Below are 10,190 nucleotides of genomic sequence, written 5' to 3'. Positions count from 1 at the left end.
GTCACTCAGAGAGAAGAGGACTCGGAGAGAAACAGAAAATGGGCAATAGTGTTCTTGACTTGGAGAAGATACCTGGTGAAACTACAATTCTATTTAAATAGAATAAATCATCAGGCTCTTCTCTGATCTCCCTGATGAATTATCATTATTCAGATAAAAACATGGAGTCCTCACCACATCTTCAGTGATTCCATTCTAACTCTGTACGTTTATGTGGTCGTGTTGTTTTACCCTCATGGCTTAATTTTTGCATCTAGAGTATTGTTGGTCTAATAAATAAGTATTCTACTTTACCTTGCAAGTGATGATTTTATAACAAACACTAGGATGAGCCCATTGTTTTTCTGTACCCTTGTTCTTTTTAGAATAACTAAAATGAATCACTTTGGGACTAGAGCTAGTCCAAACACAAAAGCTCTCAAGAGGATATCCAGTGGGCTATTTATAGGGCAGAAATCTTGAAAAACCACGCCTATTGTTGGTCTTCCTGACCTTCATGGGAGACTAATGAACGGCGACAGGACTTGAAGAGCATGGGCTTTATTCTGAGCCCATCGCTCCATTTTTTCTTTTATGTAGATAATCTGACCTGTAAAGTGTAGGTGATGTTATGTGATCCCAGTGAGAATATACTTGGCTGGGATGTGTGAAGAACGTAGGTGGTAATGAGTAGTTCCGACAGAGGTTTTGTCTGAAATAAATCGAATAATAGGAAATTCCATACCTTTTGCCCGGGTTTAATGTAGGCCTTGACATGTTTAAGAACAGGTTTCAGGTTGTTTTCATATCTGACACACAGATCATGAATCTTGATCTCCCCTTCCTGTGGCCAATGTTCGGGCACTTGAGAAGGATCTGGTGGGTGGGGATGGGGAAGGGGAGACAGAGAGAGAGAAAGAGAGAAGGTAGGGGAAGGAGAGAGGATGAGGGGAGGGAGGGGCAGAGAGAAACACACCCGACTTATATACATTTACACACACAAACACACACATTTTTTTCTAACTGAACCAAATTCTATGTTTCTTTTTAAATTAAAATCACACTCAGAGGAAAGGCCTTTTGATTAAGATGTTTAAAAATAGTTTTTCTTGTGTTGTTTTTGGAGTGCGAACCAGCATCCAGTCTCTTCAGCTTTCCATCTCTCAATTCTATTCAAGACAGTGTATCTGCGAATTGATTCATTTGTTCAGTCCGCCGGTCTTCACACATTTGAGTGCCTAAAATGGAAGTGGTGTTGGGCATGGTGGTGGGAATGTGGGAATGAAAGATATGCCTCCGTGTGCCCTGGCGGGGGAAGCATGCAAGTAAGTCAGCATCTAAGTACTGCAGGGAGTGGCCGTGTTGGAGACCGACCCAAGGCACTGAGAACACAGAGGGCGGTAACTGAGAGTTCCAGGGGGGTCTCAAGAGGAGGTGGTGCCTAAATGAATCTTAAAGGGTAAGGGATGGGGGAATTTGTTTCAAGTATATATACAGAGAGAAAAACAGAGATGTAAAGCAAGCGTAGCATGTGGTTATGGTCAGAGTCAAAGGTTTGTGGGTGGATGATGAGAGATGACGCAAGGTAGGTGGGCAAGGATTGGTTCATAAAGCATCTGGTGGTCTTAGCTAAGTTATCTGGATTTTGTCCTTGAAGACCTGGAGAGCTATTGAGGTATTTGGGCAAAAGAATGAATTTTTAAGCATGATATTTACATTTGAGAAGGATCATCCTGTCCTCAGGATTGAATGTCCTGACCATTTTATTCGAGCAAAGCTGACAATCTCAGTATTTTAAGATCCCAGTTTCTTGATATCTACATTAATAAGGATCTTGAGAAAGATTATAAAATAGTTCATAGTTCAGGATGGTAACTAATGTAATGAAGCCAAATATTTTTATAATTCTCTTTAAATATTACTGAATAATATCTATTTGGACTCCAGTTATATTCAACGCTTTTCAGGCCTAAAAAGTCACATCATTTCTGGTGTACCTAATCAAGCAAAGTCAAGATGACAGGGGAGTCTCTGGATATTGAAGTGGAAAACAAAAGCAAAAATGACAATATGTCTGACACACAGCTAACATTTGTATTAAATAAACATTTAAGTGAAAGAAAATAATGCTCAGAACAATACCCATGGTGCCTTCATAGTTCTCAGACTCCATAGTCAAGAAGCTGTTCACTTTCTTCACTGCCCCCATCTGGACTTCCAGGTCAGCCAAGTTCCTCACAACCCAATTCAAGTAATTGGTTATCTGCGTAAGGTGACAAAAAATTAACACATTTAAAATGAAGTAGCAATTTTTGTAATCACTGCATCTCTGGGGATAGGACGACTTGGACAATTAGTGTACAGAATATGGTACAATCCATAAGTGCTACAGGAAGTCAGAAACCAGAGAGAATGTCATGGGATACAGTAGGCAAAGAAGGCGTCTGCTCTACTTCAAGGGTCCTCAAAGGACACTGCTTGGAGAACTGTCCTCTGACAGTTGTATATACCTCTGCACTTATCTCATGTATATTCACATTCATTTTAGAGTCGCCAAATGCATTGTGAGCAACTGAGGATAGGGATCTCAAAGAGCCTTGGGAGTGCTCTGACCAAAGCATTTGAGGAGTTCCTAAAACCTGGTTCACAGTTGTCAGAAATGAATCCATGCTGTCCTGTAACATGCTAGGTTTGGGCCCCAATCTACGATTATTTGCAAGATGTTATTTTGTTATAAATCTCAAACATCTCCTCTAACATGAATTAGAGTTGATAATAACTGTGGAAAGTACCTCCAACACTGAGTGACAAGAGAGATTTTCATCCGTACCTACCGTAAGCGCATACAGGAGACCTAAGCCCACCAATCCGGAATTGGAGGACCCACTAATGGACGCAATAGATGCAGTGAGGACAATGCAGGCTCCCAGATAATCCTGAAAAGGAGCAAGAAAAACCATTAAAAGAAACCTCTCAAGTTCTTAAACCAAGGATTCCAATCAACTTAGAGAGGTGATCACTAAGGGAATACACCTCACTCCTGTTGTGTCCCGTAACATTTCAGAGGAAGGCTCTGAGGCAAGAACCTTAGATAGGGAAGAATGGCAATTCACAGCACATGGCTGCAATGGGAGTGAAGCAATGCTCTCATTATATCCATGCACACAAGGGTGCAGAGATGCCTTGCCAAAAAATTAAGTTGCAATTTGTGGCCCAAACAGGATGAGACATAAGGTTTCTTTTTCTCTTTTTCCTTTTGTATTGCATTGTGTTGCCGGATAAGCAATTATTTTTGGACTTGATTTTCTACTTTAAATTTCATGGTGCTTATGTCAGGGTTGTGATTAGCTCCCTTACGTGCTGAATCAAGGCCCTTGCAAAAATCTGTATCTAATTAACTTTTTGGTATTCATACCTGAATTTTCTGTCAACTACCTGGTCTCAGAGTCTTAGACATTAAATTTTCAGATTCCATGTAAATAAGAATAAGGGTTATATTTGTTCATCAGTTACAAGTGTGGGCATGTCTTAGAGTATCTGAATTGTCTACAACTCAATGACAAACTGAGAAATTTTAAAATCATTAAGGCCAACCTTAAGCTCAAATGAGAGACAAGACATGTCTGTCCATTTCCTAATTGCCTTGTCCTTCCCTATTTCCCAATGTTCTTAGGTATTATTATGTCTTATTCAAAACAGAAATCTTAAAAGCCTATCATGCTGATGTAACAGAAGTCCCAGAAACAGGTACAACTTCAGGAATGAGCACTTTCTAGAATCATCTCGAGTATCATCTCACCAGTGATGACCTTCTTTAGATAGGCACATCTTTGATCCCTTGAAAAACCGACTAGTAACTAGGTGATAAGCCTTTATGGATAGCAATGGAATGCTTAACATGCTGAAGCAGATAAATGAAGTTTCTCGAATCAGCTCACGTGTACACATTCCTGCCTTTTAAAAATACCTCTAAAGAGCAAACAGTTGGGGAGCAATCAGTGGTCCCAGTCTTGTAGTCAGAGATCTGGGTTCAAATGCTGACTTTGCCAATTACCAACTAGTGAGCTTAACTAAGTAATTCAAATCCCTTTGAGTTTCAGTTTCTTCTTTGGAAAATACAAATAATATCTAATTCACAGGAATCTGAAAGGAATAAAAAAGATTATATACTAGTTAGACTTCCCCACCTCTGTGTATCAGAATGTCTTTTATCCCCTGGAAGACTTTCAAATGTTTGAAGCAAGCTTAAAAGTTTGTGTACATCATAAAATATCAAAGGTTAAAAGAGGCACTAAAATTTAATTCTATAATGATTTCCATGATCTTTTCAAAGAATAAAGAAAAATGGTTCAGAGTTAATCCCCTCAGGCAGTAAATTCTACAGAGGTAGTAAATATCCCTTTGATTGCTTCTTCTGATGTATCCATTTGTTAACAACTTGTCACATCCCCTTCAGACAGTTCTTCCTCTTTTTTCCCTTTATTGGAAACATCAACTACATAGATGTAAAATTTAACCAGTCTGGGCTGCTCTTTCATATTTTTATAAATGCCAATGCACTCCCAAAATACTTCTAAAATATTTACAGCAGTATGAATTTTTCCTTCCAGTCCTCTTGTGTAAAGTTAACACTTTTGAAGTTTTGCTATAAATTTATTTCTACATTATCTTTCCTAAAAAGACTCATAAAGAGTTTCTGTGATAAGTCCCAGAAAGTAAGTTAGTACCAGGGCAATACTGCCGACAAGGGGCTCCCAGCTTCATAAAAAGAGATATACCATTTGGCTTCTGAGAAATGTCTGTGGGCAATGTACATGTTAAGGGCTTAAAGCAAGGCATGTTTTTATTAATTTCTATTCTCTACTTTCTCCTGGCTGACCTTGCTGGAAAGAAGAGCTTCATCCATCCATCCATCCATCTCTCCATTCATCCATTCATATATTCTTTTTAAAGTGTAAGTCAGTTCACATAACTTATTTTAGAATTATCAATGCCTTCCTTTGCACTTATAATATATTCAGACTGATGAATTACAAAGCCTCTTTAAGATGTAAAGTCTGGATTCTAGACCTTGCCTCCTCTGACCTTATTTGAGATTCCACTCCTGTCCTTCACTTTTTTCCAACCACGCTGGTCTTCCTGTTCTTGGAAACACATCAACTTTGTTTCTGCCAGTGGCTCTACCTGAGACGCTTCCCACAGGTCTCCAGCACCAGGCTACTTCTCATCTGAAGAGCCAAGGGCCACCTCTTCGGACAGGACTTCCTTTCTTGGCCCTACCCCGGCCCTGAAGCTCTCCTCCATTCCATAGCCCTATTTTATTTTCCTCACACACTTGGAGCTATCAGAAATGTTCTCTTTTGCTTATTTGTTTACATGTTCACTGTCTGTCTACTCTCACTAGAATCTAAATTCCATGAGGACAAGTGTCTTGGAATTTTTACCACTATTTTCTCCAGCAACAAGAATACTCTAAATACACAGTAAAAGTTCAATAATTCTTTACGGACTAAATGACTAGATAAATTTAACCCTTCATAAAACATTCACTCAAGTTTTGTATGAGCCAAAATCCTCCAGATCAAGGCTTCTGACTTTTTAAAGGATTCCTATGAATCATTTAATTCTCCATCAATCCCTTTCCAAACTTTCAGAGTAGAACATGCAAAAATATTAAAAGTGTACATTTTTAATAAGGTGGGAAGTCTGACCTCAAGTTTTACAATCTTTTAATCTCCCACTTAGAATCATAATATGGCTGTCTTTAAAAAGCTTTGCTATGTCTGAGTGTTAGGGGATTTTTACTTTTCTGAAGTCATGAATTTTGCATACCTAAGATACGAACTTCATCATTCAGTTCCAAATTTGTTATTATTATTATTTTTTACTATTTCAGTTGTGGCAACAAAAAAATGAGAAGACACTGCTCTGTGTTACAAAGAGCAGGTCTGGATAATACTAGAATAGAACAAGGCACAGCTGAGATACTGAAACAACAAAACAATCAGTCTAAATAAATGGAAATGAGCAGGCCAACTATAAATATTGTAAAGGAAATCCAAGACATTATACACTTGATTTCTCTCTCTCTCCCCGTTAAATTATTATTTACTATGGGATCTTTATATTCTGTATTGGGCTCTAGTTCATGCATTATAAGAACTAAATGGTAGACTCAATTAGATGATAGTTTAAACTATTTTCTATTGAAGTAAAATGGCAATTCTAGTAATTGGTAGGCAGCTTTATCACAATAGAACCAGCAAGAGAAGTAAAATCAGATGAAGGGAGGGGAAAGAGAGGCTTCATAAACTGAGTCAAGGCGTATTTCCTGGCAAATGCTTTCAAAACTACTTGTAAGGTTGATGGTATGATCATTCAACATTATTATTTTAGCCATTAGTCCAGTAAATAAAAGATGCCAAAATTTATGCCAAGGAATAATGTGTTTGATGCCTCAGCAATAAGGCACAGCTTTCTGAAATACATTTATAGCAAAATTTCCAGGGGATAAACCCATTTTGAAAATCTACAATCTATGAAATTTAAATAGATATGAGAGCTTAAAAGCCAATATATCTGCAACTTAGTATCTATAATGAAGTTATTGTGTTGTTATAAAAGTATTCTTAAGATTGTATATTGGTACTTTAATTTAAAAAATACTCTTTATCATTATTTTAGAAAGTGCAACTGGATACTTTTCAGCTCATTCCTGAGTTACCACTGCTCAAAAATATTTTTTTCCTAAGGAATTGGAAAATTTGGGGAGACGCTTGATGAGAAATTTTGCCTTCATCTGCATAAGAGACATGCAATCTATAGAGTGATAAATTATAACTTCTCCTAAATTTGTGAATTCAACACTCCCCTCCAGAAGGAAAGCCTTTAGTCCCCATGTCAAAAGAGAAGCCTCTTGTCATGTTTCTAGTGATTCAGTGACGTCTATCTATCTGCACGATTATAGTAAAAATTGTAATTTTCTATAAAACAGCTTTGTAAACAGTTAACAGAAACACAGTCTCTTTCCTTGACCTTATCCTTGGAAGTGCATATGTGAGGTGTCACTGCGTGTCTGGGAAAATATATTAGGGTCTCCAAACAAGGTCAGTGCACACCTGTCTATCGCGGCATTACGAACACACACAAAATACTCTGGATTGGTTCACAAAACAGATTCTCGTGCCAGCTCACCCTGAAGACTCTCTTTGGTTTAGCCTGTTGATTCTAAAGACTCTCTTTTGGCTTACTGATGCAAGTTTTCTTTTATCCTTTCAGCACATAGCAAGACAAAACCTTGGAAAGACAGCCTTTAGATAGAGTTACACAATTTTCACAAATGGAAGCACCGATGCCAAAGAACTGGAATTGTTTAGCGCAGAGGGATGAAGGGGAAACGCTGTGCTGAACAGAAGAACGTAAGCAGCACTCAGAGGTTAGGCCGTAGTGACACTCCGCACACAACTGCGGCCCCTTCCCTTGGCACCAGGAGGAAAAAACACTCCCTCTGCTGCCAAAGCAGCCCGGGTGGTCACAGTTCTAGCTTCTTTCCACCAGCCAAATTATTTTCTTCTTTTAGGCTCTGGTCCTTTTTTGCTCTGAATGTGTTGTGACCATTATTTTTTTCCCAATTCGAAATGAGTATGAAATGAACATGGTGGGCAGGGCCAACTCTTCCATAGGGAAAACTGTTCACTCAGAGAAAGGGAGTGACCTGTGGTCGTCCTAACTCTTACCTAACATGAGCAGAAAGAGAACCGAGAGCTCTATCATCTGTCTGTCTGCTGTCTGTCTGTCTATCTATCTATCTATCTATCTATCTATCTATCTATCTATCTATATCATCTATCTATAGATATCTATAGATACCTATCTATAGATATCTATCTATAGATATAGATGATATCTATATCTATATCTCTCTATCTCTATCTATCTATCATCTATCTTTTATCTAAACTTAAATAATAAACAAAAATTGGATGGGGCTCAGGGATCTTGCTAAATTCAACAGTGTTTTTACTCTGGTTTGAGAATGGAAAGAAAGGGAAGAGAAAAGTAACCACAGAAAGCTGTAAGTTTTCTCTCCTCTTTCTGTCCACTAAGGTGATGAGTCCATGAGTTAGAGCCGGTGCCACCCCAGACCTGCACCCAGGAATCCTGTTTGCCTTTTCTAATTTATGCCCAATACCTCAACCTCCTTTTGCCACTTTAGTTGTATTTCTGCTTTGGGAGCTTCAAACATATGTGCTATAGGCAGATATTTTTGTTAATTTACTGAGTAATATGGCAAAGAATAGGGAATAGAGGGGGTTGTTTTGAAACTGTGGATAAGCCCAGTGCAGATTCCCTGGGGCAAACAGAAGTTTTCATTAGTTATTTTTTTAATGACTTACAAGGCAGAATATGTCCAACTGTGGGGTTCAGAGAACAGTTCACACCCTAGTCCCCGAGGTCTTGTATCTCAGCATTCTTATTTTTGACACAGGTCCATTTATTTCCAACTAAAATTGTGTCTCCAGTGATGTGGACATGTCCACAGGAACACAGTAGTAATGAGGTCATTGATATGTGTACAAGTGGGACAAAGGCTATTTCCTAACAGGAGTCATCTACTTAATTTATTCAACACTCCTACCATGGCATATGTTCTTGGATCATAGCATTTATATTCAATTATTCTAATATTCTAAATGTTCTGGTTCTAATGAAAAGTCTCCATATACTCAGAAGAACAGAGACTGAGCCTGACTGGTTTTAAGCTTTAGACACTGGGGTTGCCTAAATGTGTGTGTGTGTGTGCACATATCCACATAAAGTTACTGACACATAGACAATGAAGATAAATCACACACAAAAGACTATGGACCTTGACTTCTCCCCACAGATATGCCTGGAATTTTGCAATAAATCGCAAGTTTCTTACCAAAATTTATCTTTACCCATCAGAAATAAAAGCAAAAGCTTCCTTAATTTTTGTATTAGTCTTTAAGGGACAGTTCTGGTAATGAAACCAGACAGCAAATCTTGGAAGGACTGTAATACACAGAAAACAAAGATAAGACATAATAATAGATCCATTATAAAGTAACAGAAAGAATGGAGGATTCTGCCCATTCTGTTTAAAATATTAGTATTTTCTTTAGTTTTCTACAGATGGAACTGGAATTCTTGTAATTTAGGTTGGTCCAGCTGCCTTTTCGCACAGGGGTTAAAGTAGTGGCTGTGAGTCAAACTCATCTAGCCCGTTCCGAATCTGGCTGCTGGTCTTCTCTAATTTTCCCTAACCTTCCCTTTCTTGGCAGTCTGAAGGCTCTAATATCTTGTCTTCTGGCTTTGAGAGCAGAACATACGGTTTGCTTGGAGATTCTTGTTAAACACTGTCCATTAACCTGACAGCAGGAAGGGCTGAAGAGCAGAAGTGCGAGTCAAGTCAGACACTCACCTCAAGTCAAAAGCAAACACACTTGCCCCTAGAAAACTTATTTGCCCTCCAAATTTAGGAAAATCAAACACTAAGGTAAGTACTGACGATTTTTCCTTGTGATTTGTAGATGTTCTTTCATTAAAATATTCTCTTTTTCCTAATAATAATAATAACAGTAATAATAATAATAATTCTACTATTCAGATATGATTACTTTTTTCCTTAGAGAAAACAGAAATTTAAATAAACAAACAGAAGCTTAAAACAAGGATTTGGGGTTGGGGTAGGATCTAGGAATCATGTTTCGGTTTTGTTATAAATTCCAAGCAATGCCTCATTTGCCTTTATATCTCTAAGTAATTTGGGAGACATTTTGTCCTGCCACCACAACTAGTTGGAAGGAATTTCTTACCAACAGTTGGTGAAATATAATTGTATGTTGCTGAATGATTTCTACACAACAGCTAATACAGTGGTATTAGCTCACAGAAGGGGTCCAAGACTCCACACCAATCTGTATCCAGCCCTCAACGACTCAGATTCTGGTTTGGGCCCCTTCCTTTTGACCTTATCAAATTCCCTCTACTCTCTTTCTTCTGGTTTGTTGAGTTTTGGAAGCTTGGATATGCTAAGGATGCTTAATCAGTGGAAATGAGGTTCTTAACAATAGTACAGATCAACCTTCTTTCCCTTTTCACAACCAGATAGATAATTATTACAAAAAATTAAAACCCTGCAGATCACCCATTACCATCAAAATAGCTTATTCATACTGCAGATTATG

General features: G+C 38.1%; 1 protein-coding gene across 11 annotated transcripts in view; it reads right to left on the bottom strand.

Annotated features, from left to right (window-relative positions):
- Positions 1-10,190, bottom strand: part of ABCC9 (ATP binding cassette subfamily C member 9) — a 107,625-nt gene that overhangs the window by 12,871 nt on the left and 84,564 nt on the right. For all 11 annotated transcript variants that reach the window (XM_073223243.1, XM_073223245.1, XM_073223241.1 and 8 more), the window contains 3 exons: positions 2,814-2,915; positions 2,122-2,242; positions 725-855 (listed from right to left, as the gene is read on the bottom strand). In XM_073223243.1, coding sequence (XP_073079344.1) covers positions 725-855; positions 2,122-2,242; positions 2,814-2,915 — 354 coding nt within the window. The remainder of the gene's footprint in view (positions 1-724; positions 856-2,121; positions 2,243-2,813; positions 2,916-10,190) is intronic.

Source organism: Manis javanica, chromosome 15, assembly GCF_040802235.1.
Source record: "Manis javanica isolate MJ-LG chromosome 15, MJ_LKY, whole genome shotgun sequence".
Taxonomy (NCBI): Eukaryota; Metazoa; Chordata; class Mammalia; order Pholidota; family Manidae; genus Manis; species Manis javanica.
Note: the sequence above shows the minus strand (reverse complement) of the source record. Positions and strands in the feature narration are given on the sequence as shown.